The sequence below is a fragment of the Ovis canadensis genome, chromosome 6 (genome assembly GCF_042477335.2).
Source record: "Ovis canadensis isolate MfBH-ARS-UI-01 breed Bighorn chromosome 6, ARS-UI_OviCan_v2, whole genome shotgun sequence".
Lineage (NCBI taxonomy): Eukaryota > Metazoa > Chordata > Mammalia > Artiodactyla > Bovidae > Ovis > Ovis canadensis.
Window position 1 is genome coordinate 109,527,574 of NC_091250.1, and position 21,677 is coordinate 109,549,250.

The 21,677-nt window shown below is 40.5% G+C and overlaps 1 protein-coding gene across 2 annotated transcripts in view; it reads left to right on the forward strand.

The window, feature by feature from the left end:
* Window positions 1–21,677, forward strand: part of FRAS1 (Fraser extracellular matrix complex subunit 1) — a 516,652-nt gene that overhangs the window by 194,359 nt on the left and 300,616 nt on the right. For both annotated transcript variants that reach the window (XM_069594438.1, XM_069594439.1), the window contains exons 3-4: window positions 2,049–2,156; window positions 10,271–10,363. In XM_069594438.1, the coding sequence (XP_069450539.1) occupies window positions 2,049–2,156; window positions 10,271–10,363 (201 nt within the window). The remainder of the gene's footprint in view (window positions 1–2,048; window positions 2,157–10,270; window positions 10,364–21,677) is intronic.

The window sequence follows — 21,677 nt, forward strand, 5'->3', positions numbered from 1 at the left end:
AATCAGCGGGGAACATATATTACATTGTGCTTGAGAATGAATTTCTTTTTTCCCCCTCACCTATTTGTCATTGCTTTTTGGGTTAAGAGTAGACTGTGGTTGGCACACAATTGTCATTTCAGAAGAATGTGCTGTTAACATAAAGAGAAAGAAATTCAGAGGTATTCCAAGTCAGGTTCCAGTATGCATTTACTTTAATTCAAGTTTTTCATGAATTAGGCACTGGGAATGTCATCTCACCTCAGACAGGTTTTATCTTTCTTCCATCACTTGGGGTTTGAAGCACATTCCCTAAAAGCTTATACATTTAACATTTCTGAACACAAAGGATGACTTCATTTTTCCTTGAGAGTGTTATGCACAATCCATGTAAGTCTGTACCAGTGTTGGTATCTCAGACATGGTCCTTCAGAGAAACAGAACAAATAGGAAACTTACATATTAGGTTGGCCAAAAGTTCATTTGGGTTTTTTCCATAAGATATTATGGCCAACCATATGTATATATATGGGGGTGGGGAGAGGGAAAGAAAGAGGGAAAAGTAGAGGGAGGCATTTATTTTAGGGAATTGGCTCATATGATTGTGGGGACTGGCAAGTTTGAAGCCTGTAGGGCAGGCCAACAGGCTGGAAACTCAGGCAGAATTTCTGTGATACAGTCTTGAGGCTGAATCTTTCTTCTTCAGGAAACCTTGTTTTTCTCATAAGGCTTTCAGTTGATTGGATGAGGTTCATCCACATTGTTGAGGGTAATCTCCTTTGCTTAACTGATTATAAATGTTAATCACATCTATGAAATACCTTCACAGCAACATCTAGGCTTGTGTTTGACCAAACAGCTAGGTACCATAGTGTAGCCAAGTTGACGCAGAAGTTAACCATCTCTTTTGGTGTCTGCCTTTGTGTGATAGCATCTTTTACTAACACCCGTGCTTTTCCCAGCTCATCCCAGTTCAGGTTAGTGCTAATAGTTTCTGACTCTATCAAGAGTTTAGAATTTCCCCTTACTTCTCTCCAATGTATTTGAGTAGTGCTTCAGTTATTCGAGGACAAAAGGATGAGGACGTATAGAAAGGAGGACAAAACCTTCACTAAGCGACTTGCGCACTGTGAACGTTTGGTTTAGAAAGACCTTCAGTGTGCCGGGCCCAGGACACTGCCTGCTTTGGGGTACTCACAGTCTGGTCCGGGCAGGATAACAGGAATTTGTAAGTGCAGTAAAAGTGTAGCAACATGTACAAGAGACAGTAGGGTTCCAGAGAAGCCATGAAGAGTCATACCCGAGTGGAGGATGCAGTGTGTAGGCTTAAGGGTTAGGAAATGATTCACTCTGAGGTTGAGGCTTGAAGAAGTGTGTTGGTTTGCAAGCTCACTTTGGGAGAGTCAAGGAGAAGAGGGAACCAGGAAGAGGATAAGCTGTGAGGCCAGGAGAAAGGAGGCTGGGGCTGTCCAAATGCTTGACCATCTAGCGTGGACAGACAGAAGTCTCAGAGCTGTCACATTTGCTGAGGCTAGGGCTAGAGGCAAGGGCCAGGTGATGGGTCTACACTTTATCCTATCAGAGGTAAAGGTGAGCCGTGGAATAGCTGAGTGTGAGCAGATTTAGTACCGAAGAACTGGGAAGTGAAGTGTGAGGTGCTCAAAGTACTCAGTGGCAAAAGCTGCTCTTAAGAAGCTGGTTAGTGCTAGTCCAAGCATCTCTGGACACACTCTGATGGTTTCTGCTAGTTAGCAGCACAGAGAAACCTCAAGTCAGGGAGCAGCTTGTCCTCTTGAGGTTTCAGTCCAATCGATCGTTTTTACTCTGGGAATTGACAGCTCTCTGCTGCATGCCCTTGTCTTTGGCTACGTGGGTTGACTGTGGTGAAATGGATTAGGCTGCTTTTATAGCTTCTCAGGGTTTAATCAGTACCCAGCAAGCTCTGCATGTGCCAATGACTTTCCTTTGCCTTTTAAATGTTCAGGCTGTGGGGCTGTTGATGGCACCACTTCTGTGTGCTCCTACCTTGACTGATCAGTTTTTAACTCAGAGCTTATGCTTCTTCACAGGATGCCACCATTTGGAAGCCCGATTCATGCCAGAACTGCTGTTGCCATGGTGATATCGTTATCTGCAAACCCGCTGTTTGCAGAAACCCTCAGTGTGCCTTTGAGAAGGTATGGTGTCTTAATTGTTTTCTAAATGTAAAGCTGGGGAAGAGTAGGGTGTTTGCATTTTTTTGGTCATTTGGTTTTGACATCTATCGCAACCTCTAATTGCAAAGTTTAGGAAATACAGGAGAGAGTTTTAGCATATCATTTCTAAGAATGTCTTAATTTCTGTGTGTTGGACGTTTACTCTGAATCAGGCACTCAAGGTTAAAACTTAAAGGTCTTACAGTGTTACCCCATTTAAAGTGTTATCCTATTTGAAGTTCTGTGGAGTAGGTATCTATATCCCCACTTTACAGAAATGGAAAGTGTAGCATGGAGATTTTAGGCAGCTTAATATGATTATGCAGTTAAGAAGCTGCTGTCCAGAGATCTTCCCTGGATCTGACAATTGCCATAGCTACTGATACTAGCCACACCATTTTACAAGCCACTGAATGCCTTGCAAGTCAGGATTGACTTCTCGAAGATGATTTTCTAAAGACATTGTTTATTGTGCTACTGACTGTATCATTGGGCTACCTAGGATCATGAGAGTGAAAGTGAAGTTGCTCAGTCGTGTCTGACTCTTTGGGACCCCATGGACTATAGCCTACCAGCTTCCTCTGTCCATGGGATTTTCCAGGCAATGGTACTGGAGTGGACTGCCATTTCCTTCTCCATAGGATAGACTTTAATCAAGAAATCTCCTGGTGTTTAACCAAATGTGTGTGGGATATTTACTCATTTCCCCTTTATTAAACTGTTTTATTTTTACTTTTTCACTATACGTCTATTCTGTTGAAATTTTTTCTCCCCGGGTACTGACTCTTTTCTTTTTAAAGTAAATCTGCTTACAAACAACAAAAAATTTTATGCTTCAAATTTGAACATTGGAAACTCCCTGGAGAAGACCAATTATTTTCTTTAAAAAGCTTTCTGTCAGTTTCACAAGCACAGTTTATTTTTCTAGAGTTTCCCCTCCGCACTCCATAATAATTATTCTTGAGTCATTATGCCATCTAATGCTAAGAAGGTTCTGTTTATTTCTAACATCGGAGTGAAGTTTCTGTATCCCTTTAATAGTATTCCTAGATTTCTTCTTGGCTATATTTCTGGGAAGCTGAGTATACATTAAATGTTGGTAAATTTGGTAGTATTTTGTTGTCTGTTCTGGGGCTTTCTATTTTATGAAGTGAGTACTCCTAAAAGATCTCCATTTTGCTCACTGAGTAACTCATGTCAGAATTTGAGCTGGTTTTATAAGGGCCATGAAGACATGTCCTCCTCCACTTCATGTGAATAATTACAGTTTCATGGAAGAAGCCTTGAATTGAATGTTGGAAGACATAGATGGTGCTACTGAAACCTGGATGTGTTCTCTACCAGGGGTCAACAGGCTAAACCTGGCCTGCCGCATTTTTTGGTTTGACCTGTGAGCAAAGAATGGTTTTTACCTTTTTAAATGGTTGGAACAAATCAACAGAACAGTATTTTGTGATGTGAAATTTATATGAAATCAAGTTTCAGTATCCATAAATAAAGTTTTATTGAAACACAGGCACACTCATTTGTTTAAGTATTACCTATAGCCAGCTGCTTTTTCCTACAATGACAGTTATGTAGTTGGGGTATAGACCATATGTGACCCCCAAAGGCTAAAATATGTCTGGCCCTTTACAGAAAATATTTCTGACCCTTGTTCTGTTCCAAGCATGATTTTGTCCCTTCCTAATTTGCTCATCTCGTGAATTGTCTCCGCAAATGGCAACTCCTTTCTTCCCATTGCTCAGGTCAGAAAATGTAGCATCATCCTCCCCACTTTCTCTTACATCCCATATCCAGTATACTAGCAGATTCCCAGCTTTTCCTTCATAAAACAATACACTTCAGATGCAACTTCTCTGCTTTTACTTTGGTTTTACTTATTGTCAGTTTTTGCCTTCATCCTTCCAGTGTCCTCTTCACTTGTTTCACTGTTTTTGTACTGGCCTTTTTCACTGTAATCTTGAAATAGCAGTTTAAGTCAGACTTAAAATTTAAGTCAGATCATGTTGCTTTTCTCCTTAAGTCCCTCCAATAGCTTTCAATGGCTTCTCTTCTCACTTTGAGTAACTCCTCACAGTGTCCTTTAAAGTGCTGCTGTTGTTGTTGTTTAGTTGTTAAGTCCAACTCTTTGTGACCCATGGACTGTAGCCTGCCAGGCTCCTCTGTCCAGGAGATGTTTCAGGCAAGAATACGGGAGTGGGTTATCATTTCCTTCTCCAGGGAATCTTCCTGACCCAGAGACTGAGCCCAGAGAAGCTGCATTGGCAGTCAGATTCTTTACCACAAGCAAAGCCAGCCCTCCGATCAGTTGATTCCTCTCCCTGCTCTTTCTGCTTCAGACACCAATCCTGCTTGCTATTCCCTGGATTTGTCCAGGGAATGCTTCTGCAAGGCATACTTCTGCCATTAAAGCCTTTGTGCTCTGCTCTTCTCCCTGAAATTCTATCTGGGTTTTCTCGGGTGGCTCAAAAAATATTTTCTGTAGTGGTAAAGAATCCACCTACAGCGAGGGAGACATGAGTTTGATCCCTGGGTCAGGAAGATCCCCTGGAGAAGGAAATGGCAACACACACCAGTATTCTTACCTGGAGAATTCCATGGACAGAGGAATCTAGTGGGCTATAGTCAATGGGGTCACAATAGAGTCAAAAAAATTTAGTGACTAATACCCATCTATCTATCTATCATCTATTTATCTATTTTAATCCTTGACTTTCTCTAAGTCTTGCCTGTATGCCATTCTATTTGAAATTGCAGTTCTTCACCCCTACCACATATTTCCTATTTCTTTTCCATGCTTTATTTTTCTTGGCACTAACTACTGTCTGGACATACTCTAGATTTTACTGAAAGTTCCTGTTTACTGTCTCTTTTATTCATTGTGTATCCTCAGCACCTACAATTGCACCTGACACATGGTAGGCACTCAGTAAATATCTTTTGACTGAATGAATGAATGAGAGACGAAGCTAGAGAGTTGGTAAGTTCAAGGTTATGGAGAGCTTTGTATGCTGTACTGTGGAGCTTGGAATTTTATTTTTAAGTTGGTGGAATACAACTGAAGGTTTTAAGGCATGTGGGTAGGATGGCCCACTTTACTTTTTGAAAAATCTTTCTGGTTTTTCAAAGATAATGCATAACATTGGAGATAAGGAGATCAGTTCAAAGGTTGTGAGAATAATCCAGATGAAAGGGTGAATACCTGAATCAGAGCACTGGTAGTGTAGGAATTAAGAAAGGGCAGGGTTTTCCAGTGCCTAAGACTTCATGCTCCCAGTGCAGGGGGCCTGGGTTTGATCCCTGGTCGGGGATTCCACCTGCAGCAGCTAAAGATCATGTGTGCTGCAATTAAGACCCAGTGCCGCCAAATAAATAATAAAAAGAGGAAAAGGTAGATTTGATAAATATTTAAGGAAGAAATTAGCAGAACTGAATGAAGTAGGAGGGTGAGAGAAAGGAAAAGGAAAGATGACTTTCATATTTATGAGTTGATGACTAATTGGTTAGCAGAGTCGCAAACTGATATTGAGAATATAGGAGAATGAGGAAAAGATTCCCATCTGGGAACAAAATGATAATTTCAGTTTGGACACATTGAGTTTGAAGTGTTCATGGAAGAGAAAGGTAGATATGTCCAACAGGCAGCCGGATGTATGACTGTAAAGCTCAGAGGAGAAGCAGGTGCTATGCTCAGTCATGTCTGACTCTTTGCAGCCCCACGGTTTGTAGCCCTCCATGCATGGAATTTTCCAGGCAAGAATACTGGGGCAAGTTGCCATCTCCTACTCCAGGGGATCCTCCTGACCCAGGGGCCAAACTCACATCTCCTGGGTCTTCTGCATTGGCAGGTGGATTCTTTACCACTGACATGACCTGGGAAGCCCAGAGTTGGAGATATAATGTAGGTATCAGTAGGAGGAACACAGGAGTGCAAACTTTTAGGATGAGTGATCTCATCCAAAGAGATTGTGTGAAAAAAGAATAGAAGATCAAAGATGGGATTTGGGTAGCACAGTCATTAAAGAGAAGATGAACATAAGAGAAGAAACTTGGGAAGATTAAGAAGACATGGTCAGAGAGGTAAAGGGTAAGAAATGGTCAGAAGAGAGAAGAATGTTGTGATAGCTAGGAGAATAGAGTGTTTCCAGAAGAAGTTTATATCGACAGTGTTGATCCCATGACAGAGAGAAAGTGTAAGAAAATTTAATCTGTTTCATTGAGTTTGGCAACATGTTGGCCACTGGTGGTCCCACTGAAGTTGGTGTCAGTGAAGTGGTGGGTGTGGTTGCTGTATTACAGAGGCTTGAGGAGTGGATGGATAATGGGCCTTGGATGGCCCAGTACAGGCTACTCCTTCAGGGAGCTTCACTGAGAATGGAAGAGAGAAATGGGACATGAGGTGCACACCACTACATCTGTGAAGTTTCTTTGAACCTCCATCCCCAGTCATCTAGCCTCCTGGGTGTTGCCATGTGCTTTGTGCTTGCCCTTATTACTGCCCTTGACCAGACTACAAATGTCTGTGTATTTGTTTGCTTCTTCCTCTAGACTCTTAGCTCCTTGAGAGCAGCAACCCTCCTCTTCACTCTATGTAGCCCATCAAACAGCACAGTGCATGGCACATAGAAGATACTTAATCAATATTTGTAAAATGACCAAACAAGGGAAGGAGAAGGATTTTTTTTTTTGGCTTTTGATATTTCTATGAACTTGATATTACTATGATCACCTTGGGAGGCAAAGGGGAATGACCTTGAAGAGAGAGAGAAATTGAAGATTTGGAGAGTGGGGGGAACAGAATGATAGAACTAGAAAAACCCTTTAAAACTGATTGTTAGACTTTCTCATTTTATAGACCAAAAAACAGATTTTTTCGTTCTTTAGTCACTTGCTCAAACATACAGCACTAGTAAGTGGCACTCCCATGACAAGAACCTTCATTCCTGGCTCGTGAGTCAATGTAATTTCTACTCCACCATGTTTTCCCTTGAGTTTCTCAGGGGCATATGTTGCTTTACACATCTGATGGGTAGACCTACATGAGCTCACGGCACAAGCTAATGAATCACCATTGTCAGTCAGTCAGGTCAGTTGCTCAGTCATGTCTGACTCTTTGCGACCCCATGGACTGCAGCATGCTGGGCTTCCCTGTCCGTCACCAACTCCTGGAGCCTACTCAAACTCATGTCCATCGAGTTGGTGATGCCATCCAACCATCTCATACTCTGTCATCCCCTTTGCCTGCCTTCAATCTTTCTTAGTGTCAGGGTCTTTTCCAAGGAGTCAGTTCTTCAAATCAGGTGACCAAAGTATTGGAGTTTCATCTTCAGCATCTGTCCTTCCAATAAATATTCAGGACAGATTTCCTTTAGGATGGACTAGTTTGATCTCCTCGCTGTCCAAGGGACTCTCAAGAGTCTTCTCCAACATCATAGTTCAAAAGCATCAATTCTTCAGTGCCGTTGTACCCTAAGCTAAATTATCATTGTTATTAATAGTACCTTGGATTCCTATCATTTTTTAAAAAATTTAAAAATCTATTTTGCCATTTATGTTTTGCTCCTGAATTAACTGGAAATAACCTAATGTCAATTGTAGTTCTGTTTAATATTTGTATCTCTCTCTCTAGCATCTATTTTTCATATCATTGTATATAATAGATTCTGTATTCTTACCCTGTATCCATATAGAATAGCTAGCTATAGAGTCAAAGAAAAAGGTCAGAGAGAGACAGACAGATATGAGACAAACTCAAGGAATGAGAACAGAGGCTTTTAGAATATTGACTGTCTAGCCTGGAGCCAACCTTCAGGATTTCTGAAAAACATATATACAGAGAGGACAATGCCATGAAAAAGGGTACTGTATTATTAATGCATGGAGGGATTTTTGGCTGCAAACTTCAATGCAGAGTATTTACCTAATCAAGTTGTTGTGATAAATTATATATATATACATGTACATATACATATGTATAATATGCTTAGAAGAGTACCTGGCTATTCTAAGTACTCTGTTTTAGCTGTGATTATCCCATGATCATCATCATTATTGTTAGTTGGTTCCTCTAGATCCTAGGCAAGCAATCTTCATTGGTATCTTGTGCCCAAGCCACCACTTCCTAAGCTCCCAGTGCAAAGCCTACAGGGCAATAGGCTTATGTGTTCCATGCATCCCACAACTCGGGCAGCTATGCATGGTTACAGGCTAAGGTAACAAGAATTCCCAGTCTTTCGTTCTCCAAGTCCTATATGCAAACTCTTTGCTCCTCCTTTAGCCCCAAATCACCTCTTTTGGGTTCCCACGGAAAGTCAATAGGTCAACACTCAAAATAGGGAACATCTACTCACAAATAAAGAATATTATATTCATAAAATGAGTTTTGAGGGGCAAATCTGAGGATAGATATATAAACATATAAATCAAATCTGATATATAAATCAAAGACAGCTAACTTGGGGCATAAAATATCCCTTGAAGTCTTCCATCTTGCCTGCCTTTCTCTCTGCTTCCATATTAGAATATAAGCAACACTTGGATTATCTCATTTTAAATCTATATGCTCAGTGGAATTTAGGTTAATACATTTTCTATATTTACTGTCTCAGTGGAAGTTAGATAAGTATAGGTTCTACTTGGGGTTCAGAGGGCACTTTTGTGAGTAGTCGTTAATGTTGCACTGTATATACAATTTTATGAAATTCCATGCCATATGTTTTATCCTTTATTAAGCAAATAAGAAATTGTTGATCACTGTTACTCATGTATTTATCTGTTTAGTGGATTAACAGTTGTGAAATCATAGTTTTATTCTCCACCCACTTTATTGGGTGGAGAATATACATATTGTAGATGTCGTTATATTTGTAATTGTTGTATGTACATTAACATTCTCTTGTAGGTATAATTCTTTTTAATGGCCACAGCCCCAAGTAGCAGAGAAATATTAAAATATATGTAATGTTTAGAGTCTATCAGCTGAGTTCTTTGTAGACTTTTATTCTGTGGACAGGTCATGATTTCCTGGTTAATTCAGGATCTCTTACCACCATTTTTGATCAAAATCACTAATTCCCTGTTCTGCCACATTTCTAGACTTGAGGAAATGCTAAGTGGAAGAGCAGGATAAATCCGGAGGTCTAGAAGGCTATTATTTTGTGTGTGTGGGGTCATGCCATGTGGCATGTGGGATCTTTGTTCCCTGACCATGAATTGAACCCGTGACCTCTGCATTGGAAGCACAAACTCTTAACCACTGGACCCCCAGGAAAGTCCCCAGAGGATCTAGAAGGATCATTAAGTCCCAAAAACCCACATACGTGCCACAGTTTTAATCATCTTAGATAAACAGATCCTTCACAGTGCCAAGAAATGGTTAGTTAACATATGACAACTTCCCAGTAAATCTTGGGGTATCATATGGATGTCTATTCTCTTGAAAGCATCACGTATTGATACGAAACACAATTGCAATAGCAGAGGCCTTGCTAAACAATGTAGATCTTTATTGGAGCCCAGGAATTCTAGCCGGATACCCGCAGTACATGTGATACCTCCACAGAGATGCTGTTTCCTCTCCCAGCTCTGTCCTTCCATCACCTGCCCCTTGTGCTTTGCTACTCTGCTCCAGGTAAAAGTCAACATTAGAACTCCAGCTCCCCCTCCCCCTCTCCTCTCCTCCTCCCCATAGCCCTCCCGTTGCTGGCTCCATAAGGCCTCTATAACATGTTAGAAGAGCTGCCAACTCTGTGGCTAATGCCGCCCAAGTCTTCTCTGTTACAGGGAAATACAGCTCTTCTATCACCCCCAACTGCTTTTCTGGTCTGACATTCACATGGAGCATTTCTATATTTCTAGTGAAGAAAATCCTTCATTACATGTGAAAAGATGTAGACCATTTTCAAGGAACCCACTTTCACAACGGGGCTCAGTAGCTCTGAGAGAAGCTCATCATGACAGAGAGTCCTTTTTGTTAGTGTATTCTGGTTATCCTGTTTATTGTTGTCACCCGTGGCAACTCATGAGATTCAGTGAATTCGATATGACTGTGTTCACTGCTGCTATTTTACACTGAGCTGCTTTTAAATGTTCAGGGGGAAGTGCTTCAAATACCTGCTAACCAGTGCTGCCCCGAATGTGTGCCAAGGATGCCTGGATCTTGCCATCATGAAAAGAAAATTCATGGGGTAAGTATTTTCTAACCTGTGGTTGATTCCTTGTCTGTAGATCATTGACAAAGGAAAGCTGAATGCTAAACTTGTGTTGACAAGGGAGGATTTTTTTTCTCCTTTGTTTGGGCTAGGGAGGACCTCAGGCTTATTTGACTTTCCGTGGGCACTTAGGTTTCTTGGATAAGATTAAAACTGTCCTATTTATTTCAGAGGCCCAGGTAAATATTTGCTGATTGAATTTGTGTCTGTCTAAAGGGTAGTCTGAGAATGTTGATGATGAATAAGTTGTAATGCTGAATAATAAAAGGCCACCTTGCCTTTGTGTACCACATAAATCTTTCACTTGATTTTATGAACAACCCTGAGTAGATGACTCCTGTGTTAAAGACGGAAGAGTTGGATTGCAAAGAATGGAAGATACTGGCCCCATGTATTACCAATAGGTGGTGTAACTTGGCCTAGAGCCCTGGTCTTCTGACTCCTCATTCAGTGTGGAGTTCGTAAACTTCAGCACTATGCACACAATAAGCTTTGTGATGAGGACCATCCTCTGCAGTATAGGATGGTTAGCATCATCTCCAGCCTCTCTGTACCCATCATCTGTTAGTATCCTCTGCAGTCCTGACAACCAGAACTGTCTGTAGGCGTGGCCATCTTTCCCCTGGGGAGAGGGGCAAAATGAAAATGCCTACTTCCCTCATTTAGAACCACAGTGCATGCATGCTAAGTTGATTCAATCATGTCCGACTCTGTGCAACCGTATGGACTGTAGCCTGCCAGGCTCCTCTGTCTATAAGATTCTCCAGGGGAGAATGCCCTCCTCCAGGGGATCTTCCTGACTCAGGGATCAAACTCGAGTCTCTTAAGTCTCCTGCATTGGCAGGAGGGTTCTTTACCACTGGGGGTACCTGAGAAGCCCATAGCACCATAATACTAGGAATCAACCCTCAAGTTCTTTTATTACACTTTCTCATTCCAGATCCTGCAGGATTAGCTTAGAGATATTAAATACTGGTTTAAAAGGACCATTGCAAGGACTATAATAGAAATTTTGAAAATGGTGGCTACAGTTCATCTCCATTCATGCTGGCATACTCCCCTGAGGCAGCAGGTGAAGCTGAGTGTGATAGAAAGACACTGTTTGCTTTAATCTTCATCTTCCACCTCATACAAAACTTTCTCCAAGTTAGTGTCTCTACCCTTTCAGCAGAGAGCATAGGTTAGCCAGAATTGATATACCTAGTCTTGGCTGCTGTTCAGGGTGCATACCTAAAACTCAGCTGGGACAGTGCATATTCCCCTGGGACAGGATCACCTCACTTAGCCACTGGCTGCACATCACCCGAGGAAGCCACTCTTTCATGTCAGCACATGTGCTGCCAAATAATAGCATGGTGTGTAATCCGTAGAATCTGTGTCTTCATACCATGTGTCACCCTGTGCTGCTTGATCTGGGGCTTCCCTGGTGGGCTCAGCAGTAAAGAATCTGCTTGTAGTGCAGGAGATGCGGGTTCGATCCATGGGTGGCAAAGATCCCTGGAGGAGGGCATGGAAACCCACTCTAGTGTTCTTGTCTGGAGAATTCCAAGGACAGAGGAGACTGGTGGGCTATAGTCCATAGGGTCACAAAGAGTTGAACATGACTAAAGCAACTGAGCATGCATGCATGCAATTCAGTGTTATGTAGGGTGCTGGAAACCACGCTAGAGGACCTCCTGTGAAATGGAAGGTGTGCAGGGCAGGCTGGTGTTGGAATTAACAAAAGTTCATAATGATTAGAACAGGTGTATGGATCAAGGTCAAAACTCCCAAGCTGAACTTTTCAAGTGAGGGAGCCCTAGGATGTAAAATAAGTCCAGGATCTGGAGGAACAGCAAACATCTCAAGTAAGAGGGTATCAGGGACTTGGGACAGCAGAGCTCAATGACTCTCTGCATAGCCTCTCTAATGACACTTGTCATTTGCATGCTTGTCTTCTGTTCTTGCACTTGTGAGATCTTCTTTTCCTGATTTAAGATTTCTGAGAACATTGACAATATTTTGTCTACCTTCACAGTGATCTTCCTTACCCCCCACCTAACCTGACTCTTGGCACTGAACTTTTCCCAGAGTAGGTGCTCAATAAACATCAGGACTCAAGCAATGAGTAAATCCTGCTCCAGCTTATCCATATCCTTGTCCCACGGGCACGTTGATCTTTGACCACCTGACCTGTTTGGCGGGTGGCTCAAGGACCACAGATCTGCAGATGGGTTAGTTAGAAATCTGCTTGACCTTCTACTTTTTCAGGAAGAGTTTTGAAAGTCCTTCTTCTCCCCGCCTCCCTTGCAATTCACCTCTCTTCTAACACAGCACACGGAAAGCTCTAAACTGGGTAAGATAGCGTGCATGCTTGTTTTCCCATATGCAACTTTCAGAATTTACTCCCCCGGAAAGTGTTATAATTATATTTCTGCAACTTAATGTAACTGAGAAGAAGGCTAGATTTCAGGAACTGTAGTTTGAAGGAGAAAAGCAAATCCCTAGTGGTCTACTTCTCCAAATAGAAATAGAAGAACAGCTTTTTTAAAGTTGAGATAAAATCCTCTACTTTCAGTCTTAATCAATTTAAAATGATCATGTTTCTTGTCTTTCTGTTCTTTTTTCCTCTCTTTCTTCACCTTTTTAGATGCTTGCCAAATCCTTCTTAATGTTATTCATTTCCTTGAGTGGGTTAAATGCTTGTCTGTGTTGGGTCTGAATCTCCCCTTGTTACTTACATCACTAGGATTGTTCCTGAATCTTGGAGCCTTTTCTGTTTTGCTCCCTTGGCTTCTTTTAGAAAGCAGTTTCCAGAGCACTGCTTCTCTTGTTGAACGTCGGTAATCCTCTGTTTAGCCTCTGGCTTGCATCCCATAGGGCGGGTTATGGAGTCTCTCTCCCTGTAGATATAAAATAGCCTGATGTTTTGAGAGCTTTGCAGTGGTGAAGTGGAAGCTTTCCTCTGAAAGAGAGATTTAGAAGTGGCTTTAGGGTAGAGTAAGTGTAGCGGGAAGAGAATCTATTACAGCAATGCCGTCCCCAGAGAATAGAGTTGAAGGGAAGGAGAATCAAGACTGGGTTGAGCTCAGGGTGGCACGACAAGGCCACCTTTAATGAAACAACTTCGCCTCATGAGGGGACCTCTTTTTCTGGCATCGTGGCCTGGTGTTCCAGCAAGTCCAGACAAGCCCCCACATTTTCCTTGGAGTGAGAAAAACACTTGAGCCTTTTGGCCGACTCCAGGTTATTTAAGAGTTTTGCATGGGCTTATTACAGTTAGCATTTGGGGAGACTGTTTCATCCATGACCTCCCAAAGCTATCCTTTCAAATTAGCTTTTGGATCTCTGCCCAGCCTTGCCAACCAGTTAGGGAGACAAGCCTGAAATATGTTTTCCTAGAGTGTTGGAATGCTTTTTCCCTGGTCTTTTCCCCACAAATTAGCTTGTGAAAGGGAGGAGAAAGGACCTTAACCTCTTTCTTTTCCTCTTTACTAATTTGATCTCAGCACCAGATAATGTCCTGTCTGAGAAGATGGTGCTTGGAGACTCGCTGAAAGAGAAATGTGGCAGGTGGTAATGCCCCAGTGCCCGCATCTGATTGAGCATAGGAGCGTGGAAGAAGTCTGCTTGCTTTGCCTGGCTGTGAGGCTAAAAGGAGATCTAATTTATGTGTGTGAGGGAAGAGATGAATATTGAATTCTGCAGCCTTGTTTTCATCAAAGTAGAGGATTAATTACAATATGCACCAAACATCCCCAGATATTTAGTATTCTGGATCTATAACATCATAACAGGAACAAATTATATAAGGAAAAATTATTTTTTTGTTCTGTCTGTAAGCCAGGCAAATACTTTATGACCGTATCTTTCCTTTGGACTTAAGTCAACAGCCAACCCGACTTGTTATTTGGCTGTGCAAAAGAATATGTCTAAGATGTTGTCTGCGGAATGTGCTTTTGCCCAGTGTCAAAGCCTCATGTTTCTGAAAGCTATTAATGATGTTGGGATGGTACAGCTACAACACAGGTCTTATGGGAGTATTGCTTTGTATATGCATTATTTCTTGATTTTACAGAGCTTTCTTTGCTGTTAACTGTGCTCATGAAAATTAAAACATTTGTGACTATAGAGAACACAGTGAGGTTAAAAAAATGTTTATCTTTCATCTATTAATATCTGTCCCCTATCTGTCATCTATCTATCCATCCATCTGTCTATCTATCTATCCATCTACCATCTATCTGCCTACTTCTTTATCTACCTATGATCTAGCTATCTATCAGCATGTATCAAACTCCTTGATCTCTGGTCTCCTTCTGGTGAGAAAGGTGTCACTGATTTAGGAATAGGAGTAGGAGATGAAAGTGAAGGTGACTTTTCTCAGAGAGGTGAGAGTTATTCTTCTCCATCATTCTGTTCAGTTTGGATCACTGGCTTCTGTGGCTTTGACATCAAGAGTGAAATCACCCTGACAAATGTTCTTTGTTATTCCCATAATTCTCAGGCTTATTGTGAAGGGAGAATCTGTTGCTTAAATTTTATGTCTCTTGAGATAGATAATAGATTCACATCATTGGAGAGCTTGAAGGTACCAAAGAGATGAGCTAATATAGCCCTCTCGCCTTACAGTTGAAAACACTTTGGTGATTGACAGATTGTTATTATAATTAATTTTTGTGGTCTCAGTCTGAGAGGTGATATGATTGCAAATGTTTGAGAAATAACAGCTAGTGTTTCTCAGTAGTAACAAAAACGAGCTCTTGTTTTAATGTCTGGATGTTTAGAAGCAATCTCTTAACTTTTAGTAGGATAAAGATGTTCACTTCTAATTACTTTATAAGATGCTTTCAAATTTTACTTATTTAAGATTTATAAATGATTTATTAGATATTTTAAATAGTACTTCTGCTCTCTGATGACAAAGTGAGTGTTAGTTTATTGGTGAAAATGTGGACAAAATATGCAAACAGAAAAAAAATCCACTAGTTATCTCCAACTATGAAAACCACTATTGTTTCCTCAGTTGTCTTTTGAGGGGGAGAAGGGGAAATGGTAGTGAATATGGATGGGTAGATTGATAGAGATATGCATGGTTTCACATAATTGTAATTATACTCTGTGTACAGTTTATGGCTTAATTTTTATATAACATGCAGTAAATAATTCCCCAACATACTCTTGGAGAATGTGGTTTATTATTATTTATTATTATTAGAATGTAATTTATTCTTTATTATGTGCCTATTATTAAGCTTTTGAGTAGCTTCCAATATTCACTAAAATATTTTCAATTTCACTGTAATGAACAATGAGATGGAATTCTTTGTATTCAAACTCTTTTGTGTGTCATTGATCATTTTTTTCAGATAACTTCTTAAAAGTGAAATTAGTAGGTCAAAGCATCTAAAGAATTTCAGTATTGAAGCTGTGACATCTACAGTCATTAAAATTCAATTTTAAGTTGTCTCTGTCTAAAGATAAACGCAGCGGGAATATTACTAATAGTACAGCTTTTTGTCAAGTCTGATTACCTAGGGTAGTTGCCGCCTGGCAGAGTTGTTCCAGGTGCTATCATGAGACAAGTCTCTGCGTAGGAGAGTCCCACTCCACTGGAGCTTTACTGTGAATTTTAAACACATCTCATATCTGATATTGAAATATATAATTTAATTTTATTAATATTTCTTTGTAGTTAATAACGTTCTATATTTAAGTTGAATATTCTATAAGCTTGTTGCTATTTTTTTCACTGGGGTTTTATTTCTTTTTTTAAGAAATATAGTCCAGTGTACTTACAATATAGTATTAGTTTCACATGCACAACAAAGTGATTCAATATTTTTATATATCACGAAACGATCACTACTGTGAGTCTAGTTACCATTTGTCACCATGCAAAGTTATTTCAGTATTATTGACTATATTCCTATGCTGTACATTATGTCCCTATGAGTTATTTATTTTATTAGTACAACTGGAAGTTTGTACTTCTTAATCCCCTTGGCCTCTTTCACCATTCTCCCGTACTCCCTCTGCGCTGATGACCACCTGCTTGTTCTCTGTATCTCTGAGTCCATTTCTGTTTGGTTTTGTTTATTCTTTTTAGATTCCATATATTAATATAAGTGAAATCATACAGTATTTCTTTTTCTCTATCAAACTTATTTCGCTAAGCGTAATTAGCCTCTAGGTCTATCCATGTTTTTGCAAGTGGCAAAATTTCATTTTTTATGGCTGAGTAATATTTGTGTGTGTGTGTGTGTGCATGTGTGTGACATCTTCTTTACCCATTCGTCTCTTGATGGACACTTAGGTTGCTTCCATATCTTGTCATTAAGAATGTTCCAATGATATGAACATTAGCACGCATATATCTTTTTGTATGAGTGTTTTTGTTTTCTTCAGATAAATACCAAAAGTAGAATTATTGAATCATATGGTAGTTTTATTTGTAATTTTCCCTCAAAAGTTAAATCTCCGCACTGTTTTCCATAATAACTATATCAACTACATTCCTACCAACGTTACATGTAGGCTCCCTTTTCTTTATACCCTTGCCACACTTGTTACCTCTTGCCTTTTTGATAACAGTCATTCTGTCAGGTGTGAGGTAGTATCTCACTGTGGTTTTGATCTGCATTTCCCTCATGACTAGTGGTGCCCTGCATCTTTTCACCATCCTGTTGGCTATCTTTGCATCATTCTTTAGAAAAATGAATATTCAGGTCCTCTGCCCATTTTTTCATTGGATTTTAAAATATTGAGTTGTATATGTTCTGTACATGTATATGTTTTGGATATTAACCCCATATCAGCTGTATGGTTTACAAATATCTTGGTTTTAACCTGATAGTCACTTAAGTTTGAACACATTCTAAAAACACGAGATTTTTACTTCCCCTGCAACATGTTTTATTATGTTTTTAATGTCATATTTTACATTTATTACTCTACTCTTTAACTATAAATTGTAGTCATGGTTGCTTTTACAATTTTTGTTTTTTAAATTTTACTTGCTTTTCAAGTAGTTGATCTTTTGGCTTAACTATGTATATCCCTTTACCAATGAGACTTTTTTTGTTCATATATTTTCTTGTTTCTAGTTATAATCTTTACTTCTAAAGAAGATCCTTTAGCACTTTTTGTAGGGCCAGTTTAGAGGTGATGGACCCTTAATTTTTGCTTGTCTGGGAAACTCTTTATCTTGCCTTCAATCCTGAATGATAGCCTTGGTATCAAGTATTTTTGGTTATGAGTTTTTTCCTTTCAGTACTTTAAATATATCACACCACTCCTTTATGTCCTGCCAAGTTTCTGTTGGAAAATAAATTGATAGCCTTATGGGATTTCTCTCGAGTATTATGCATTGTACTCCTCTTGCTGCCTTTAAAATTCTCTATCTTTTGCCGCATTAATTATGATATGTGTTTGCGTGGATCTCTTTGGATTTATCTTGTTTGAGGCTATTTTCTTCCCCATGTTAGGGAAATTTATAGCCATTGTTTCTTCAGGTAAGTTATCTGCCCCTTTATTTCTCTCTCCTCCTTCTGAGACCCTGATAATATAAATGTTGGTATGCTTGATACTGTCTTAAATTAGCCTCATCTTAAAAAAGTCTTTTTTTTTTTTTTTCTGTAGTGATTGGGTGATTTCTATTAGTCTTTCAGGTTGCTTATGTATTCTTCCATATCATCTAGTGCTCTTGATACCCTCTAGTGTATTTTTAATTTTAGCTATGGTATTCTTCAGTTCTGATTGTTTCTTTTTTATATTTTCTAACTCTTTGTTGAAGTTTTCACTGTTTTCTGCTATTCTTCTCCTAATTTCTATAAGCATCTTTATGATGCTTATAATAGAGAATTCAAATTTTTGAATTCTTTATCAGGTAATTTACTTACCTTTATTTCATTTGAGTTTTTTTACCTGGAGTTTTATCTCGTTCTTTCCTTTGGAACGAATTGCTTTATGTGCTCCTTTCATTTGATTTTCTGTGTCTGTTCCTGTGAATTCAGTGAAACTGTTATCTCTCCTGCTCTTGGAGCTGTGGTCTCGTGTAGAAGTGTTTCCAATGTAGCTTTCATGTGCTGGGTGGCCTTGGCAGGCCAGTTAGGGGTGGAGCAGAAGGGGTAGGGTGGGTTTTAGGGAGGAATATCCATAACCTCAGATATGCAGATGACACCACTCATGGCAGAAAGTGAAGACGAACTACAGAGCCTCTTGATGAAAGTGAAAGTGGAGAGTGAAAAAGTTGGCTTAAAGCTCAACATTCAGAAAACGAAGATCATGGCATCTGGTCCCATCACTTCATGGGAAATAGATGGGGAAACAGTGGAAACAGTGTCAGACTTTATTGTTTTGGGCTCCAAAATCACTGCAGATGGTAGCTGCAGCCATGAAATTAAAAGATGCTTACTCCTTGGCAGGAAAGTTATGACCAACCTAGACAGCATATTCAAAAGCAGAGACATTACTTTGCCAACTAAGGTCCGTCTAGTCAAGGCTATGGTTTTTCCTGTGGTCATGTATGGATGTGAGAGTTGGACTGTGAAGAAGGCTGAGCACCGAAGAATTGATGCTTTTGACCTGTGGTGTTGGAGAAGACTCTTGAGAGTCCCTTGGACTGCAAGGAGATCCAACCAGTCCATTCTGAAGGAGATCAGCCCTGGGATTTCTTTGAAGGGAATGATGCTGAAGCTGAAACTCCAGTACTTTGGCCACCTCATGTGAAGAGTTGACTCATTGGAAAAAACTGATGCTGGGAGGGATTGGGGGCAGGAGGAGAAGGGGACGACAGAGGATGAGATGGCTGGATGGCATCACTGACTTGATGGACGTGAGTCTGAGTGAACTCCAGGAGTTGGTGATGGACAGGGAGTCCTGGCGTGCTGCAACTCATGGGGTCACAAAGAGTCGGACACAACTGAGCAACTGAACTGAACTGAACTGAGGCTGGGCTGAGGCATCCCTGGCAAGATGCCTGGAGCTGAAGTGGACACCAGCCATGGCTCTCCTGGGCTGCGTTGGGGTTGCCATGTTGGTGGGATGGTTAGAGTTGGAGTGGGCCCAGGCTCGAGGGTGGGCTGGGGCTGCCTTAGCAGGCTGACTAGAATGGCAACTTTTCAAACTGCTGCCTCTGTGCTGGCACTCAATGAAAGTAAATTTGTGTACAAGCCCTTTAAGAGGGAGTCTTGGTTTCCTATAGTTCTCTGGCTTTCATAGATGTCCATCTCATAGGTTTTCAAATCTAATTGTGGGGCCTCATCTTTCCAGAGCAGGTCCCAGGGCTATGGGACCCAGTGTAGAGCTCTACCCAGTGCAGAGCTTGAATTCCTCACTCCTTAGGGAGGTCCTCCAAGTTTGTGATATTCCATTCTGCTTTGGGGTTCCCTTCCAGGGGTATGTGTCCCCGCCTACCCATCTTGATGAGGCTTTTTATTTATACCCTTAATTGTAGAAGAGCTGTTCTGCTAGCCTGCAGGTTTTTCTTAAAGAGAGTTGTTCTATATGTAGTTGCAGTTTTGATGTGTCCATGGGAGGAAGTGAACTCAGAATCTGCCTACTCTATCATTTTGATCTCGCCTCCAGTCTCTTCTTATTGCTTGTAAATGGTTTTATATATGAGTATAATTCTAATTAATATAATCTGCATTAAAAAAATGTTTGTCATTTACCTTTTAAATTTTTCTACAATGTTTTCAATATATTTCACTTTTAACAGTTTAACGCATGAGAATGTATCAGCTTTTCTCCTACCATTTCTTCCTTTGCTTTTATGCTTGGGCCTTTTAAAGCATAAAAGTCAATTGCCTGCTATGTTTTATTAGCTAACAGTTTATTAGCCAGTTGTGGACTTGCCCATTTATTTATATGCTGTACTAAATTTGAAGTTTTACATTTAATTATAGGAGAAGTAAAAATTGATGGGAGAGGAGTTGGCCTTGGCATCCAGGTCTGTTGCCATGATCACAGGCAGCACATAGGTGTGAAAAGGAGTAGGAAAGCCGTGGACTCATGGGGAAAGGGTTCAGCATCTCCTACGTGCCACTTCCCTTGCTGCCTCTTTAACAACTACCTCATGCAGCCTTCACAGTAGCCAAGTGAGTAGGTTATCTTCATACCATTTCAGGTTTCTCTACCAGGAAACTGCAATTTAGAAAGATTAGGTGGCACACTCATAGTCCCCAAGGCAGGGAGAACTGAGTTGTGATCCAAGAACACATATACTTCCATGGAAACCTTTGGTTCATCCAACTCAGTACATTCCTTACATTCCTGTCCTCTGGTACTCCCAGTAGGTCCTGGGAAAGTAATCTTTATGATAGTAAGGCAAGGACTTGGTTCCCAAAAATTTAGATGGCTGTGACAACCTATTACTATTATTGGTACAGTAATAGCACAGGTTATTAGTAATTCCCAAATGTCAAACTTGGCAGGCTTGCAACCTGGCAGCAATTTGCACAATAAAGGCATAGTGACTTGTTTAGGTAAGACAGAGTTCTTTTGTGTTTGAGAGAGGGTGAATAATTTTTCTGGATGCTGGCCTGAGGAGTAGCAAGAGGATGTTTATTTTCCATGCTTCTCAGTGACACAGTTGAAATCCCCAGATTATAGTTAAGTGACTGAGCACCTAGAACGTGGGATGTTCTTAGTAGAAGCCTATATATGATTTGTGCAGAATCAGATTTCATCATATATTACATTTAATACAGGCAGAGGAAGGCACTATTTAAGAAAATGTTACAGGAGGAAACTTTATTGATTAAGCTCACTTTTTTGCATACATCTTTTAAAAGGCCACCGTCATTCCACTCTGCCATTGAGAACATAATATATTTTGACAGCTACTTCCCCAAACAATTGACATATTTGTAGCTTTTTACATTCAAGATTCTCCACTGCCCTCTGAGCTTGGCTTATTTAGATACTTTTGAAAAGTGTTAATTGCTCAGTTGTGTCCTGCTCTTCTCAACCTCAGGGACCGTAGCTTGCCAGGCTCTTCTGTCCCTGGGATTTCCAGCAAGAGTACTGGTGTGGGTAGTCATTCTCTTCTCCATGGGATCTTCAACCCAGGGATCGAACCCAGGTCTTCTGCATTGCAGGCAGATTTGTCACCATCTGTGCCACCAGAGAAGCCCTTAGATACTTTTGGTAGTTAGTAAATGTTATGTATCAAAGCATGGATATGTTAGATCATCAGTACAGTGCCAGCTTTGGGAATGTGGTGTCCTAGCCTAAAGTGGACCAGGAACATTTGGTGTGTGTAGATGGGCACCCACACCAGGAGTGAGTTGGCTTTACAATTTGTGGG